This window comes from Mchenga conophoros, linkage group LG4 (assembly GCF_057382185.1).
Source record: "Mchenga conophoros isolate Kocher_MC1m ecotype Shallow Benthic linkage group LG4, M_conophoros_male_GT1.1, whole genome shotgun sequence".
In the NCBI taxonomy this organism is placed as follows: Eukaryota; Metazoa; Chordata; class Actinopteri; order Cichliformes; family Cichlidae; genus Mchenga; species Mchenga conophoros.
The window spans coordinates 17,208,782-17,227,369 of NC_140529.1; the positions used below are offsets into that span (position 1 = coordinate 17,208,782).

Sequence of the window (18,588 nt, forward strand, 5' to 3'; positions counted from 1 at the left end):
GTATAATCTTTTAATGATATAAGTTTGCATATGGTAGAATACTGCATGTAATCATTTGCGTTTAGAAGTATATAGTTGGTGGCATACTGAAAGAATGTCTCATCCTAGGAGGTCTGTAACAACTTGGTGTACATTCCAGGGTGTTCTGGCGTTCACCCCCAGATCCTAGGAGCATGGGAAAGGTCGTACCTTGTCTTATTGTTTTACGGTAGGATTAACGTAGCTATGTCCGTTTTAGTCTAAGTGCCTTTTTTACATATAGATGAACTGTTGGATTTTTCAGACCAGCAGGTTAAGGGAAGTTGTTTATGGGGTCACACTCTGACACACACACATATACACTTCTGCATTCCAATGTAAGGAACAAACGCCCACTGATCTATAAATAAAGACCAGGGTAGTCTCTCAGGGCGAGTATCAGAGCCCTCAGTCTCAGTTCGAGTACTCTGTGCTGCCCTTGTATACAAGTAAAACTGTGTCTTTCTCCTCTCTGATTCTCAGCTGAAGAAGTGTCTTAGAATACATCTCTTGACAATGACTAGTACTTTGGTTTCTTTCATGAATACTTTGGAATTGGATTACTCTAAAGCTGCACACATCACAAAGGTGTGTTCAAGAAGTGAGTTTCAGGAAAACTTTCAATAAATGCAAATATACACAGGTTTGTGTGAAGTGATGGCAGACTAAGCGTGAAAGGATTCAATGTTTCTTTCCCGATTAAAAACAAAGCTCGAAAAAACAAACAAACCAAAAAACGTAAGGCTCTTTTTCTTTTTGCCCAACCAAAAACTTACAGTATCAACAAAATGAGACCTCTGCATGAGTGTGAAGCTTGGACAATTGAATTTTTCCTCTAGTTCTGCTACAGCAAAAGCAAACTCAAGGGATGTTGGTTACCAAGGTTTTCAAATATTTGTGTAGTCTCTCTCTCTTCGGTGTTGCATTTGCAGACTGTCGCCGAATACCCACACTTGAGGGACAAAAGCACTGGGACACCTTCAGGAGCTGCTCGGCCATGGATGCTCCAGGTGGATGGTTTTTGTGCTGATTTTAATGCCAGAGGAGCTTTGGCGCTTTGCAGTTACCAAGTCAGCAGATCGTCTGTGTCTTTTACACATTACGTGTGTCAAACATTGAAACATTATTCATTTTCCCCAGGTTTCAGGATTAAAGAGTTACACTCCATTTAAAAGTAGTAACACCACAGCACATGTTATGCAATTATTTACCTGCCCACTACAAACTGCTTCTCTTTAACAAAAAGCTAAGTCATAATAAACGTTTATTGCAGTCTATAAAGTAGTCTGTCTTGGATAACATTTGGTTTTATTGCTAAACTGACTAAGATTCTTCTTGAACAGCTGAAAATGAGAGACTACACTTATACGAAGTAAGTATTTGGCACTTTGCATTAGGAAGTTGCAAAAACTTTGTGAATGAGTTTGTTTTTTTTTGTATATGTACAGAAGATTTGCAAGAGGTACAGCTACACTGATATTGTGCAAACCTTAGATAAGCAGCTGTGAAAATGGTTTAAATGCTTTTACTTAGCTGCACATTTCCTCTCTGTGTACAAAAGTTAAAGAGTTTTGATAAAATTTATCTAAAAAAAGAGCAGGCGCTAGTCTGTCCTGAATACTTTCACTTTACCGTAACAAGTTACTAATTAACAGTCTAACCTCCTAAAAAGAACAGCCTTGGTGTTATTCTTGTCATGTCTGTACAAAGTTAAGCATTTTGAAATGTATCAGTTGATTAATAAAAAATCATTTTCAGAGCATCTGTAGTGTAATGGTGTAATAGCATAAAGCACTAACCATCAAAAAGCGTTTTCAGTACTTTTTTGTTGTTGTTGCAGTATTCACAAACAGTGAGAGAGAGAGAGAGAGAATTCAATTTCCGCCCATCCTGCCAACGGTTCACTTCCTGTCTTGCTATCGTTTGGATCCAGCAACATACATCTTTGCTTTACTGCAGCAGCTACTGGAAATCAGACACAAAGGTAAGAAAAAATAAACATATTTTGAACAGCGAGTAGTTCGGTCAGATATTTTACATAGTGACGATTAAGAATATAGCAAAATAAATGTTTCTAGTTAAACTGAAATATCTATGATAAATTCTGCATTAGGTGAAAAGGGAAAAGAAAGTCTGGCTGTTCTCAAGACAGTAGCAATACAACAGAACTTCTATGTAATAATACTCATATTTAGATGCAAATGACAGAGTCACTGAGCTGACTGTGAAGAAATAACATCATGGGGAGCCTATGGTCTGCACATTGCTGTGCAAAAACAAAAGAAAACAGTTGTGAGCAAGACAACATTTCCACTGCTGAGAAGAGTGAAGAAAGTTCACTCCTCCCTGTTGGACAGCAGAGGGGGGGAAACACAGTGAAGGAAAGAAGGGAGGAGCCTGCATGCACACATGCTCAAGAAACTTCTGGGGAAAATGACTGCAGTGAGAACAGCAATGATACTGCTGAACTCAGTGCCCTCAGGTGAGACCTTTATCATCTTCTTATAAGTAAATATACAATCAGTATTTCTAAGGTAAAAGATGAAATAAATTATTAGCGTAGATTTATAAACCATGTATCGCTAAAGCAGTTTTGCCTTTTTCTAGTCCTTGTCTGTCTGCTTCAGCAGTAACAGAAATGAAAGGTAAGTTAATAATTATAATTTTATGATTAACTCTGATCATAAAATGCACATGCTTTCATTCTTTGTCTTCTAAAGTTCTAAACAACATGTCTTACTTTTTTTTTTAACCTTTTCATAGATGCAGCCTTGGTGGACAAGAACCGCACTAAGCTCATTCAAAGCGTCACTTTGGTGATGGCTATAGCTGATGAATTGAGACAGCGGGGTATGATCCATCCGGAGATATACAACAAAATCAAAGCTGCTGGGACTAGCCAGGATCAGATGAGGGAGCTCTACAATTCACTGACTACTAGAGAAGTCAAATTTGCCTTCTACAAAATCCTCAAAGAAATTGAGCCACAGGCATGTGAAAGTATGTTTCAGTTGTTTGGTAACTATGTATACAGTGCATAGGGAAAGCATTTACAGCATTTGACATTTTGTCATGTTACAGTCTTAATCCAAAATGGATTAAAGTCATTTTTCACCTTAAAAAACAATATTTTTTTTTTCCAAATTTCTAATACATTCATGTGAATGTGAACCAAACAGTTTTCACTTTATGTATCCTTCTCTGTGTAGAATTTTTTTTAAGTAAAAAAAATTATCTATTTTGGAATAGGACGAAATGTGGAACACGTGAACTGCTGTGAATACTTTTCGGGTGCACTGTACAATTATTAAATACAATTAATATAATGTTACAAATTTGCGTAAACTGCAAATAAACACAAAATGCAATGGTTTTTAAATCGCATATCCACATTTTATTTAGACAATAGAAGACAATAGAAAACACATGCTTTATTTTGAAATTGGTGGTTTTCCTCTTTACCTACAGCAGAAGATGTCATCAAGGAGGTCATCAAAAAGAACAAAGAATATCTGAGGCAGAAGTGTCAATGGGAGTTGGAAGGCACTGGGAAGTCTCGTAAGGATGAAAAATCATTGGATAAAATTTACACAGAGCTTCACATTATACAAGGAGAGAGTGAACATGTCAATAAACAACATGAGATCTGGGAGATTGAAGATAAAGCGAGAAATCAAACTGTTGAGTGTACTAGAATCAACTGTAATGACATCTTTAAACATGAGAAAGATGACAAAGAAGTGAAAGCCATTAGGACTGTGATGACAAAGGGGGTCGCTGGCATTGGAAAAACTGTCTCTGTGAAGAAGTTCATCCTTGACTGGGCAGATGGAAAAGCCAATCAGGACTTGGACTTCATCTTTATGTTTCCATTTAGGGAGCTAAATTTGGTCCAAGATGATCAGATTAGCTTTGAGAACCTTGTGAAAACATTCCATCCAGAACTTAAAACCATAGCAGTTGCGAAAGCTTTGGCTGATCGTGAAGTTTTGTTCATCTTTGATGGTCTCGATGAAAGTCAACTTCAGCTGAAATTCAAAACGACCACAATACTGGATGATGCTACGAAGGTGTCCTCAGTGGACACTCTGGTGACCAACCTTATCAGGAAACATCTTCTTCCCTCTGCACTTGTTTGGATTACCTCAAGACCAGGAGCAGTTCGACGCATCCCTATTAATTATGTCGACCAGTGGACCGAGGTCAGAGGATTTGATGATCCACAAAAAATAGAGTACTTCAGAAAGAGAGTTGAGGACAAAGCAGTCGCTGAAAAAATAATTGAACACATGACAATGTCACGGAGCCTGTACATTATGTGTCACATACCTATCTTCTGTTGGATTGCTGTAGATGTTTTTGAGTACTTGATGCGTAAAATGGGAAACACCAAAGATGAAAACCAAAAAATACCCACAACTCTTACTGGGATGTACACACACTTCCTTCTTATTCAGATGATGATAGCTAATGAAAAATATGGCGACCAGGAAGAGCAGGAAGAGCCTGATACAGCAGAGATCTTTAAGTCAAATGAAGAGTTCATTTTGAAATTAGGCAGGTTGGCTTTTGAACAACTGGAAAAAGGCCGGATCATATTCACTGCTGGAGATCTGAAGAAGTATGACATAGATATAACGAAAGCTGGAGTTTACTGTGGGTTGTGTACAGCAATATTCAAAGAAGAGAGTGTGTTCCTAACAAAGAAACTTTACTGCTTTGTGCATCTCACAGTTCAAGAGTATTTTGCTGCTCTCTTTGTATATCACAGTTTTGTAAATAAAAAAATTGATTCTGAAAGTCTCAAGGATTTCATGCTAAAAGGGTCTGATGAAGAGCTCAAGTCTATCTTGGAAACAGTTCCAGTGGATCTACCTTTGAATGAACTGATTGAAATTACAATAGCTAATTCGGCTCTTAGAACGACTGGAGAACTGGACATGTTCCTCAGGTTCCTTATTGGCTTGTCTCTACAATCAACACAAGACCTGCTTCAAGGTCTGATTCAACAGACTGAAGAACACTCAACGAATATTGAGCAAATTCGGTCAAGTCTTTTAGATATAGATTTATTGGATTGCTCAGCTGAAAGATGTCTAAACCTTGTCCACTGCCTGACTGAGTTGAAAGACAATTCCCTACATGATTCAGTACGAAAGTATCTGAAACCAAATTGTTTTCCTGAATCACCGCTCTCTCCTGTTGAGTGTTCAGCTCTGGCTGACTTGATTCTGATGTCAAACACACCTCTGGATGAATTCAATCTCAAGAAATACAGACCATCAGGAAAAGGTATCTTTAGACTTCTTCCAGCTGTGAGGAACTGCAGGAAAGCAAGGTAAGTTGGTTCTTTATACAAGAATGTTATTAAGTTCAGCAACTTGAGAGCACTGCAATATTTGGGCAGTGCTTTGTTCCTCCTCTTGTGCTCCTATGAACAGTCAACTTGATAAGCAAGCTTATCAGTAAGCTTTAATGTAAGGGACTAAGTAACGTCCTAACAACTATAATACAATAAAGCAGTAAATTTAAAATAAATATAATAAAATAAATGAAAGGAGACTGAAGAAGAATTATAATGTTTCGATGTAAGGGTAAATTCTTCTCCTGAAATTGCTGCTGTATGGTTCTGAGGACTGAGACTCCGGTGGAGCGCAGGATTTATTCAGAAGAGATATGTTTTGTTAAAATCCATTTTATTACACGAACCTGAAGTCTGTGAGTAACAACAGACTTTTACAAGAACACATGTGTTACAACAACAGATATGTGTTAATGAAGATGCTGCTACAGTTCCATATGTGTAAATGTGCCTGTGTACAACCATAAGTACTTGAAGTCAATATTGCACACTATAACATTAAACACATTAGTCTAGCACACTAACACAGCCCCATCAAGAGCTGCTTTTTGACAGACCTGTGGTATCATTAACAACATCAATGTGTTATAAAGAAATATGGAAACCACTGTGTGTACGCACTGCTGAGAAAAGACACGCAGAAATGGGTACCTTGTACATGTCTTGTGACATGAATCTCTCCTTCCTTTACTCTTATCCTCCATATTGAGTTTGGCTTTGTTTCAATAAAACACCAGTACTATTGTACTGTAGGAATATGTGGGCACGGGCTCTAAGCACTCAGATAAAGAGTTACAGAACACATCCTGAGTTTTAGCACTGTGCTCACAGCTTTGAGCCATCCAGTTACGCAATTGTACTGATAACATTTCACCCTCTCATTCCAAAAAACACAAGACACACATTTCATTTTAAATTCAGCACAAATTACAGGAAATTGCTCACCTCAAATCTCAGTAATTCACCTTCGTAGGAGTTAAAATCTTCACTTCGAGAGATAATAGTGAAGCAGAAGAGTTGCACTCATTGGTGCACGCTAACTTTCTTGATGCATCTTCTTACATTTACAAACTTTAGCTTGTCTGTCTAAAAATGACTGCAGTTGGTCAAAGTCAGACTGTGATTGTTTGGAAACACATTGCTGGGAGGTTGAATTTACTGGATAACAAGTTGGTTGCTCCAGCTACTTGTAATAGTTTGCAAACCCCAAAGAATTCAGTGCAGTCGCTCAGTAACAATTGAGTTTTTCCATCGCAAGATTACCATCCCATTTTACTATAGAGTGTTTGAGGCTTCACAGCAGCAATGTTTTGCAACACTAGCTAGCAAAGGAATGAAGCTTGCTAATGTAAACAAATGACTGACTCCCACCACAGTACAGACTCCAGTATAAGCTCCACAAGTACAGAAGCCCTATCAGTGTGAGCCACTGGCTCCAGCTGACGTAATACCTGTTGCTAGAGCTCTGGGAGCTGAAGAAAAACTAGTACAAGGCATGAGCAGACCAAGTTAAAGTACTGACCTACCAATCAGAGCTATATGAGGACATGAAATAAATAAATACAGCCTGTAGGACTAAACCTAATGTACCTCTCAAGTGTGTCATATCTGCCAGACCAGACCTTTGAATCCATGCACTCTGCCTGTTAACTGATTAATCTCACACTGTGACATTAAACACCTAAGAAAAGAAAAAAAGAATGAAAAAGCCCAACCTATTCAGGTCATGCTGTGAAGTGTTATGGGTGCTATTACTCCTATTGCAGTGATTTCAGTCAAGTAAATCATTTGCATGCTTCTAAAACATTATCAGATACTGAAGAACTATCTTTTTTTCCCATCTCTTCAGAATTTCAGGCTTGGATCTTTCTGTTTGGGAATATAAAACTATCGTTTCAGCTCTTCGTATGCCACGTTCTGTGCTGACTGAACTGCACCTGGTCAATAATACATTTTACAGCAGAAATGACGAAGGTGCAGAGATATTGATTGATGGACTGGGGAATTGCCAGTGTAAACTGAAAACTCTTAGGTTAGTAAGAGTATTATTTTTCGTTATGTTTTGTTATCATTTATTTGAATGAAACTGATTTCATAATAATTTTGTGATTTTTTTTTTTTGCAGGCATTGCATATAGGGATGGGAATAGATAAGAATTAAGAAGTTCCAATTTCATTATCGACATCACTTACCGATTCAATTTTTTATCGATTCTCTTATCTATTCTGTGCAAGTGGAACTGATAAGCAGTAGTGATGTGTCTGTCGCGAAAGAAATGGCTCTTTGAAGTGAACGTCGCGAGCCGTGGTTTTTGTTTTCTCTCTCTCACCCTCTCTCTCGCACTTTTTTTTGCTTCACTCCGCACGCCAGCCTTGTGCTTGCACTGAGCAGAGGGGGGAGGGGCGGTAGTTACACTCACAGTAGCACATGAACAGTAGTGATGGGATTTCCGTCTCTTTTTAGAGAACCGGCTCTTTCGGCTCGGCTCACTAAAAAGAGCCGGCTCTTTCGGCTCTGAACCGGCTCTTCAGGTTGTTTTGTTACTTTAATTAATTTATTATTAATATTTATTAATTTATTATTAATTATTAATTAATATTTATATATAAATATATGCGCTGGCCCCTAGAGACAAAACATGTACAAACTCCAAAAAGCACGTACAAATTCCAAAACACATTTCTAGCGTTAACTGAGCTACCTAGATCACTTGAATTACACAATTGAAAGCATATGTGTATGGTTTGTGTATTAATACACAAGCACGCATATATATTCAAATAATTTAAAAAAATGTTCATTTACCTGTTACTACCACACACCAAATCCAGTCGTTGGTACTTCCTGGCTTGTGTAGCCACTAGGTAACAAAACCTTAACACTGCGCCTAGCATCCTGGAGCACTTCTGGGGTTTTGTACGTGCTTCGGAGTTTGTACGTTTTTGGAGTTTTTACGTGTTTTGGAGTTTTTATGTGTTTTGTAGTTTTTATGTGTTTTGGAGTTTGTATGTGCTTCGGAGTTTGCACGTGTTTTGGAGTTCGTGTGTGCTTTGTCTCTAGGGGCCACGGTAAATATACTTTTATTTATTCACTCCACATAAAATGTAATAAATAAATCATATAATACAAAAACCAACTATTCACATTTCAACTTTTAACTATTTAAATTTTCAGCTTTTTCCTTTTTAAATAAATTTAAAGTGAAGCAACAAAAAGGACCACAGCACAATTAAATATAAATTAAAATATGAAAACAAAAAGAAGATGCACATCTCTGTCATTTCGGCCTGCATGAATAAACTTTCTGAATCCTTTATCATCTGCAACTGAAAATAGTTGTGGATGATCACTATACCTTTCTAATGTGATGTTGTTGTCCCTGGCTCTCTTTCTCTCCCTCCTGCTCTGTTCCTGTGCTACTGCGAGTGTAACTACCGCCCCTCCCCCCTCTTCCCAGCGCAAAGCACAAGGCTCGTGTGTGGAGCCTTGTGCTTAATGTACAAATGTACAAAAGTAATAATGTAAAGAAGAGTGGGCCAAAATTCCTCCACAATGATTTGATGAACTCATTACTTAACATTACAAAAAAATTACTTTGAATTATTGCTGTTTAATGTAGTTCTAAAAGCTATTGAGTATTTTGTTTTTATAGAACTGTGTGAAAACTTTTTTCCCATGACTGTGTTCATCAGTCACTTTTCACCTATTATCCTTTATATTTGCAGTCTTTCTGGTCACGGGCTTTCAGAAACACAGAGTGAAAATCTAGCTTCAGCCATCAAATCAATCATCTCAAATTTAAAAGAACTGGAGTTGAGTGACAACATACTGAGAGACTCATTACTCTCTGTGCTCTCCACCGGACTGGGCTGCACTAACCTGGAGAACCTCAGGTCAGTGTTAGATGTTATTCAGATGTTATTCCTTATCTGGGACTTAGCATTATAGCCTGAGATGACACGGCTTTGATCAGAAGTTATTTATACCATTACTGGCTTTCAGTCCTGCTTGGATGTCTAGGCAATATAACCTTTCATGACTGTGTGTGGGTAAGCCCACTAACAACAAAAAAATGCCCTTTCCATGTTTGGTCAATACAAAGAATGCATATGATTTTGCACTGGCAAAACTGATGCAGGACTCACTGAATAACCATTGTTTTACACTATATTCTTTTGTGCGGTGGTTTTTGCATCAAAGATTTCATGAATGAGTAATGAGCCTATCCTATTACAGCCAAATGACAACCTGAAATGATTTAAAGAGTGGAAAACAAGAAACCTTTGACCTTTGTTTGGCTTCATATCTAATCAGCCAATCACCCGGCAACTTAGTGCATTTAGACATGTAGATATGGTGGAACTAATCTACACAAAGCTGATTTTAGTGACTTTGAAGAACCACAGGTGACTCTACTACTACTACTATTTTGGCCATGAATTTTCTGTGGGTTTTACCGCTGGAATAGACATCCAGGGGAAAAAATTGGTGGTCCTCCAGACGTGCCAACTAGAATTGCTTACTGAGCACATCGGGTTTGTAGCTGAAAAGTCAATGTTTCATCCATAGGATTAATGTTAGCTAGCTCTACTTGCTCCATATTGTCTAGGTCCAAAAACAACATGAATGATAAGGAGAGCAAAGGGGATGCTCCCACTTTGCGAGGAAACAATTTGCCAGATACACTTTGGGAGAGGTTGAGCCTTTCATGCATGCCCAGATTTCATTGTTCTTCTTTGTAGTGTTTACATCAGCTTAGTCCTGTAAGAACACACTCATGTATTGTACTGAGTGAGCTGACCAAAAAGAAACCACAACTTATTTTAACTTGTGTAACTGTATTCATCATCCTGTGACATCCTGCTACAACACTTTAACACAGAGTGGACTTAAAAAGAAATACTACGGTTGTTACTTGTTGGCTTTGCGGCTAATGGCAAGTACATAGGAGCAGCCAGACTTCTGTGTCAAAAAGTCTGCCTTGACTGTAATTAACTGAATGAATCACTTGTTAGAGCATACAGTCTATGATGTAAAACAACACAGGACTTGTAGAGATGTGGGTCAATCAACAGTTACACAGCACAGATGACCTTATTATGTTACTGGCAGGGACAATGAATTATAACAGGCATTTTGGGCTGTACATGGCCTTTTTTTAAACCATATTAACAGTTGAGTCAAATTCTTCTCTACAGTGTAAAATTGTCTTGAATAGACTACCCATTTCTTCCAAGACTTTTTTCTGCTTCAACTAACAGCCTTCATTGGTCTCATTGCATAAGAGTAACAGCCAATTTTTGTAAAAGTGGGTGATTTACTGTATCTATGGATATCTATCTAATCTAATGCTGTTTTATCCTTTGTATCAAAAGGTTGAACCGAAATTGTAGGATTGCAGAAATCTGTGAGAAGTTAGTAACGGCATTCACATCCAGCACCAGTTACCTGAAAGAACTGGAACTAAGCTACACTGATTTAAAAGACTCAGAAATGGAGAGCCTCTCTGATGGGCTGAAGAACACAAACTGTAGATTGGAGGCATTAAGGTACAACACTGCATTAAAACAACAACAACAACTTTTAAGTACAAACTAAAAAAATTCTGTTACATTTTAGAGCTTTACAGAGAAGAGAAACCTCCCACCTCAAGTTTATTTTAGCAGTCAGCAGGGAGAGAGTGCTATTTGATTTCTTTTAAGAGATAAGATAAGATAAAACTTTATTAATCCCTCGGGTGGGTTCCTCTGGGAAATTCAGTTTCCAAAAAGCACAGCACTGACAGAAGTTACAGAGTTACAGAATATTATATATACACACACACACACACACACACATATATAAATACAGAGACATATATAAATAAAATATACGAAGGGGATAAATAGAATAAATAGGAATAAAATCAAAAATACAAGTGAATTGCACATTTAAAGTATTGAGGTCTATTGCACCATTGATTATTAACAAAAGTATTACACAAAAGGTATTGCACAGTGAAGTGAAGAGGCACTACAGCTTAGTTGGTCCCCCCTCCTTTGTCCTCCTGTCTCCCCTCCCTCTCCCCTCCAGAGAGGAGTTAAACAGTTTGATGGCGTGTGGGATATAGGAGTTCTTAAGTCTGTTAGTTCTTGTCTTGGGGAGAAGCAACCTGTCACTGAACAGACTCTTCTGGTTGTTAATGGCCGTGTGCAGAGGATGCCCAGCATTGTCCATAATGTCCAGCAGTTTCTTTAGTGTCCTTTTCTCTGCCACTGTCACCAGAATGTCCAGCTTCATGCCGACCACAGAGCTAGCCTTCCTGATCAGTTTCTCCAGCCTGGATGAGTCCTTCTTTGCTGTGCTGCTCCCCCAGCACACCACAGCATAGAAAAGTACTCCAGCAACCACTGACTGGTAAAACATCCTCAGGAGCTTCCTGCAGATGTTAAAAGACCTCAGCCTCCTGAGGAAGTACAGTCGGCTTTGGGCTTTTTTATACAGGTGCTCTGTGTTGCATGACCAGTCCAGTTTATTGTCCACCCACAGCCCGAGGTACTTGTACTTGTTGACCACCTCCACCTCCTCCCCCTCTATCTGAACCGGCAGTGGACCTTCTCTGGACCTCCCGAAGTCCACAACCAGTTCCTTAGTCTTTGAGGTGTTGAGTTGCAGGTGGTTTGTGTGACTCCATGCGACAAAGTTCCTCACCAGACTTCTGTACTCCTCTTCCTGATCATCCCAGATACACCCCATGATGGCTGTGTCATCTGCAAACTTATGAATGTGGCATAATTCAGAGTTGTAGCAGAAATCAGAGGTGTACAGGGTGAAGAGAAGAGGGGACAGCACAGTTCCCTGTGGTGCTCCTGTGATGCTGACCACAGTGTCAGACGTGATGTCCTTCAGCCTGATGTACTGCGGTCTGTCTGTGAGGTAGTCGGAGAGCCAAGCCACCAGGCAGGGGTCCACCTCCATCCTGTTCAGTTTTTCCTGAAGCATACAGGGCTGGATGGTATTAAAGGCACTGGAAAAGTCAAGAAACAGGATCCTGACCGTGCCTTTTCCCCCATCCAGGTGTGAGTGGGCTCTATGCAGGAGGTACAGGATGGCATCCTCCACGCCGACATCCGCCTTGTATGCAAACTGTAGTGGGTCCTGGGCATGTTGTACCTGTGGTCGGAGGAGGTTGAGGAAGAGCCGCTCTAGAGTCTTCATAAGATGTGACGTCAGTGCCACCGGTCGGAAGTCATTCAGCTCATTGGGCCGGTTCTTTTTGGGGACCGGGACGATGCAGGATGTCTTCCAGAGGGCGGGCACTCTCCCCAGTCGCAGGCTGAGGTTGAAGACTCGTTGTAGCGGCTCCCCAAGTTCAGCAGCACATGCCTTTAGCATCCTAGGACACACCTTGTCTGGGCCTGCTGCCTTTCTGGGGCGAAGCTTCCTCAGTTGTCTCCTGACCTGATCCACTGTGACACTGGGAGATGTTTGGGAGGAGGGGGGGGGGGGGGGGGAAGATGTCTTGCTGCTGAGAGAGGGATTGGAGGAGGGGGGTGTCATAGTGTCAGGAAGGGGGGGAAGCGAGGGAGGTAGGAGAGTGGGGAGAGGACTCTGTAGTAAAGGTGAGGGTGAGGGTGGGGGGGTTGTGGGCTGGTCAAACCTGTTGAAGAAGTTGTTGAGTTCGTTTGCCTTCTCCACAGTCCCCCCCACTGTGCTTTTCTTGGTGTTGTGGCCTGTGATGGTTTTCACACCATTCCAGACCTCCCTCATATTGTTCCTCTCCAACTTCTGCTCCACCTTCCTCCTGTAGGTGTCCTTTGCTTCCCTCAGGCAGCGTTTCACCTCCTGCTGTGCTGCTTTCATCTCCTCCTTCACTTTGCTCCTGAAAGCCGCCTTCTTCATGTTGAGGACAGCTTTGACTTCCTGTGTTACCCACGGTTTGTTATTAGGATAACACTGTACCGTCTTAGCAGGGGCGACTGTGTCCACACAAAAGTTGAGATAGTCTGTAAGACAGTGTGTCGCCCCCTCTATGTCCTCACCATGTGGGCTCAGAAGCACATCCCAGTCTGTGGTGTCATAGCAGTCTCTCAGAGCATCCTCCTTTTCTGGGGTCCATCTCCGGATGGAGCGCGTTGTGACCGGCTGCCTTTGGACGAGGGGTGTGTATTGTGGCTGTAGGTAAACCAGGTTGTGGTCTGACTTCCCTAGTGGGGGGAGGGGGGTGGCTCTGTATGCATCTCTCACATTGGCATACAGTAGGTCAATTGTCCTGTTGCTCCTTGTGGGACAATTCACAAACTGGTGAAAAGCAGCCAGAGTAGAATCCAGTGTGGCATGATTAAAGTCTCCAGATATAATAATGAAAGCCTCGGGGTTTTGTGTCTGAAGTCTTGCTGTGACTGTGTGTATTTTCTCACAGGCAGCTGTTGAGTCAGCCCTCGGAGGGATGTAAACACACACACACAGATCACATGACTGAACTCCCGAGGTAGATAATATGGCCGCAAGCTAACAGCTAGCAGCTCCAGGTCCGGACGGCATACCGAAACTTTAACAGAGACGTGTCCAGGGTTACAGTATCTGTTGTTAACGTAGACAATGAGTCCCCCACCTCTGCTTTTTCCGCTGGCCTGCGTGTCCCTATCGGCTCTCACGGATGTGAAACCGCATAGGTCTACGTTAGCCTGCGGCGTTAGCTCGGTTAGCCACATCTCCGTGAAGATAAACAAGCTGCACTCACGGTATAGTCTGTGGTTGTTCAGAGCGCACAGTTCATCAATCTTATTCTGTAACGAGTTCACGTTGCCCATTATCACTGTCGGGATTGATGGTTTGAATCGCCTCCGGTGATCCGCTCTCCTCGCTCCAGCTTTGCAGCCTCTGTAGCTCCTCTTTATCTCAGCCGGGATGTTGTGTCGCATGCCGGTCTGTCCCTTTGTTCTTAGTGCCAGCAGCTCCGCTCTCGAATAGATGAAGGAGCTGGTTCCAGAAGTTTAAAAAAGTGCATTATCCATCTTGTATCGCTATATCTAAGAGGTATAAGTAGAGTAACTAGAGGAAGGTGAAATAAAGTTTGAAAACCTAGTCTAAAAAAAAGTTAAAGTTAAGAAAAAGGTGCGGTGTTGTAGAGCTACTTGGAAAGGCTGCCGTCACTCCAGTGCCATCTTGATGTAAGCACACATTTGACAGCTATTATGGTATTCTAACTGGCCATCTTCAAACATGGTTTCAAACAAAGACCTTACACTTGGTTAATTCTATTATACTATTTTATTTCAGCTTGCACAAAACTTTTATTATTTTTGCTAGATGAAAAGAAACGGATATTAATTTTTGTTTTGGGCTTTTGCATTTTATATGGTATATTGCTTATATATGTTATAAAATAATTAGTTTTTAATATTTTTCAAATGTGCAATTTCCTATATTATTAAGCTAAAAAAAAATTTCCTGCATTTTTTCATTCAGTCTCAGTCACAACAAACTCACCGAGAAAGGCTGTGAGACACTGGCTTCTTTGCTCAGCTTCAGAGCTTCCCACCTGAAACACCTGGACATGAGTTATAATGACCTGCTGGATTCAGGGGTGATAGCACTGTGTAATGCACTGACAAACCCACAGTGTGGATTAAAAACACTAAGGTCAGTTCACATGATGTTATCACAATATATCTCCCATAAGGGAAGTAAATAATCGATCTCCTGCTCAATTTGTAAGTTTGCTCATTTACAAACAAATGAACAGTCTCCAGATTTTATGGTAGTCCCATTTTTACTGAAAGAGACAGAATATCAATCAAAAATCCAGAAGAAAAGATGTTTCATAAAAGTTATAAATTCATTTGCATGTCATGGAATAAAATAACTTTATGATCCACTACTGCCTAACCAGAATTCTGGCTCCCACAAATTAGCAGATTACAGTCAATCAATCAGCGAATTACAGATACTCGTGACCTCAACTTATTATCTGTATAAAGCGCACCTATCCACAGATTCAGTTTATTCCATTCCAAGCTTGGACAAGAACCTCCGTCTCTCAGCTAGAACACTGAATATGGTTCGCGAATCAGTCGTCCAGCTGAACAATGACCCAAAACATACTGCCATGGAAACAAGAGTGGCTAAAGAAGAAAATAATAATCACATTAATATCACAGAGTAGCTTTAATCCTACAGAAAATAAAACTAATTCCATTAAAATGAAACTACCATAAAATTGGAGACTGTTCATTTCTTTGTAAAAACTTCAAAACTTGACAAAACATCAATTCAGCAAGGTATCAAATAATTATTTTCTCCAGTGTACATGGAGCCTCCTGCAGTATAACAAAAGTCTTACTGAATTCAACGTTTTTCAGACAGTTTAAGAGATGGTCTGTTATCGTGCAGTTACAATGCCTTGCAATAATTTGTACATTTAATATGCTTGAGATATTTATATATAACCACCACCAAGTCCCTTTGTTACTTTCAATGGATGATTTTTTTTTGTTTTAATCTCTGAAATAATCATATGATTACGTATGAATTTAGTTTGTGAGGTATAAATGCACACATTAAAACTGGTCTTGATAAGATCATCTACCACACCCACTGTTTGATTTCTGTAGGCTGTCATTTTGTAAAGTGACACAACGTGGAGGCTCCTCGTTGGTCTCAGCTCTTGACTCGAACTACTGCAGCCTCAAAGATCTGGACCTCAGCTTTAATAACCTCAATCAAGAAATAGTCAAGCTGCTAAATGAAAAAAAGAGAGATACATGCTGCAGTCTGGAAAATGTCAAGTATGGAAAAAAATCCTGTCTTAAAAAGAATGCTTTATGCTTAATTTATTATCAGTTTTTCAGTCATTTTAATATTGCAAGATCTATTATTGTTCTTCGTAAACAACAGTGCTTTTGTTTATTTTTCCCATTAGTGTGGACCACAATGAAGAATGTTGGGTCGATCTGAAGCTACTGAGACAGTGTAAGAAAAATATGTTCAAGAAACACTGCATGTGATGTGATTTGTGTGCAGGTTGTAATCTATAATTTGAAATATAAAATTTTTTTTAAATCGGGGGGCAGGGGGTTTGAAAAAGAAGAAAAATCAGTTGGATTTATTAGTGTTTACTACTCAATGAGAATTATCAACAAGGTTTCCTGATAGAGAACATAAATAGCAGACAAAAACACTGAATTTGCTGGCTTTAAATTTTATTTTATACCTCAAAAGATAAATGATTAGTTGGTTTAAAGTCATAAACAAATTAGAAATGCTGATGCACAATACACTAAGATGGAGTCCACATTGACTGAGCAACGGAGCAACATTTAATCTTAAATCAAAGTGTGTTGTGTGTCTGTTGTTTACAGACACAATGTACATGCAGTTATTTGGTGGCACCTGTAAATAATAACTAAACCACTTTTGGTTTAAGCTTCATAGCAACATTATCTGAGATCAAGAACGGCACAAACAGTTAACGTTTTTCTACTGTTTTGATTGCAGATGCCTGTGACCTAACACTTGATCCCAACACAGCAGGTGTGAATATTATTTTAACCAAGGAGAAAAAAATGGCAGAATGTGTTCAAGAGAAGCAACCATATCCTGATCATCCAGACAGATTTGATCTTGATCAGGTTCTCTGTGAAGAAGGTCTGACAAGTCGCCATTACTGGGAGGTTGAGTGTTTACGGGCTGATGTTGGAGTGGCATATAAAAGCATTGACCGGGTGGGAGACTCTTCCTCTGAATTTTCTTTTGGAAAAAATGAAAAGTCTTGGTGCTGGATGAATGGTGGTGTTTTTAGTCATAACAATAACTTAACACTTTTGAAAAGTACACCACTGAGGTGTACCATAGGAATGTATCTGGACTGGCCGGCAGGTATTTTGTCCTTCTTTAAAGTCTCTGCTGACACAGTTACTCATCTCTACACCATACACACAGCTTTCACTGAACCACTCCATCCTGGTTTCTCTCTGGATCAGTTGGGATCAATTTACCTTTGTAAACAAAGAAAAGAAGAAAATTTTAGATGAAAGGAAAGAAAGATTATTCAGGAAAAAAAACTGGATTGGAAGGTTTATGGTATCTCTTTATATTATGTCGTGCTCAGCTGCATATAATAAAGACATGGTTTCATGTCCTGCATGCCTTCAACAACACTAAAAATGTGGGCTCACTTTTTAGCAGACTTCAGAAATTTGCCAGACCAAATGTGTGGGACTTAAACGACCTATCAAAGGCAGTATATGTTTATCCCAACTGTGTTGACTGTACATTTTGTAAAATGTTAAACATGACTTTTATTATACATTCATTTTTAATGTTTCTGTTGTGCTGTGTTGTAACATTTTTTGAAAGGTGCTGTATAAATAAATGTATTATCTTTCTTTAAAATTGTATATTTACTGATTTGTACTCATGTATCTTTTCCATTTTATATTTATACACCTCCTAACAACAACAACAATAATAATAATAATTTGTAGGGAACAAAATTTGCAAATTAAAAAGTCACATATTTATTGTAATTCTTAGCTTCTTCCTAGGATGACCCCAATAGTGGCTGCACACAGCTTGTACAGGCTGCATTTGCTTTTGCATGAATTTTATCAACCTGATAGGTCAGACAACAGAAAAATATTGTGGCAATTTTTGATTTGGATTACTAGTCTACCTTGTTATTTACTTTTAATGATAAGAGAAACCACGAGTGAAAGACACTGCGTGTTTATCTGTCTCTGTCTTTTTCCCCCTGACTGCAACAACAATATATTGCAACCAACATGAATTTTTTTTACACATTGAGCAAACCAGACATCTGTATGGACCAATGTGGAGATCGTGTTTGATTGTTTTCACGTAAAATACATCCAATGATCTCATTTTCCAAAGCCCTTAATCTCTTCTCATTCAAAAGCCACACACCTGCAGAACATGACTAGTACAAAATTTTTCATATTCTGATATACTGTTTTCAAAAGAGATTCAGAAAAAAATGGGATGGCATATTTGTAAACATATTGAAATTTGGTTTAAAAGTTGTTGCAGAAATGTAATATTAATCTCTCCAAACAGTGGTGAATGCAGTTTCAACAAAAATGAAGACTGTTAGGTTTACTTCAACCTACTGGCACATTAAGAGTGATGTGATGTGGTGTTTAGTAACACTGGGGGACCAAAGGGGACGGTCTTATCTCCATTCCTGGTTATTTTGTACACATCCGAT

The 18,588-nt window shown here is 39.4% G+C and overlaps 1 protein-coding gene across 5 annotated transcripts; it reads left to right on the forward strand.

Annotated features, from left to right (window-relative positions):
- The first annotated feature begins 31 nt into the window (after positions 1-31).
- LOC146575837 (NACHT, LRR and PYD domains-containing protein 3-like) lies at positions 32-17,756 on the forward strand. 5 transcript variants are annotated; one of them, XM_085270736.1, is made up of 13 exons: positions 32-1,390; positions 1,859-2,002; positions 2,132-2,500; positions 2,626-2,663; positions 2,782-3,018; positions 3,487-5,356; positions 7,230-7,412; positions 9,107-9,274; positions 10,757-10,930; positions 14,832-15,005; positions 15,977-16,150; positions 16,285-16,334; positions 16,860-17,756. In XM_085270736.1, the coding sequence occupies exons 3-13, from the start codon at positions 2,259-2,261 to the stop codon at positions 17,393-17,395; spliced, it is 3,846 nt and encodes a 1,281-aa protein (XP_085126862.1). In that variant the 5' UTR covers positions 32-1,390; positions 1,859-2,002; positions 2,132-2,258; the 3' UTR covers positions 17,396-17,756. The 5 variants fall into 5 exon arrangements, with proteins under 5 accessions (XP_085126862.1, XP_085126865.1, XP_085126861.1 ...); XM_085270739.1 differs by lacking the exon at positions 32-1,390 and having other exon boundaries at positions 1,803-2,002; positions 3,490-5,356; XM_085270735.1 differs by lacking the exon at positions 32-1,390 and having other exon boundaries at positions 1,804-2,002.
- Positions 17,757-18,588: the final 832 nt, after the last annotated feature.

Bases quoted from the DNA above. Each gene is read 5' to 3' on its own strand.
- LOC146575837 (XM_085270736.1), top strand. From the start codon at position 2,259: ATGGGGAGCCTATGGTCTGCACATTGCTGTGCAAAAACAAAAGAAAAC. The intron at 10,931-14,831 runs GTACAACACTGC...TTTTTCATTCAG, and splicing joins TGTAGATTGGAGGCATTAAG to TCTCAGTCACAACAAACTCA. The intron at 15,006-15,976 runs GTCAGTTCACAT...TGATTTCTGTAG, and splicing joins TGTGGATTAAAAACACTAAG to GCTGTCATTTTGTAAAGTGA.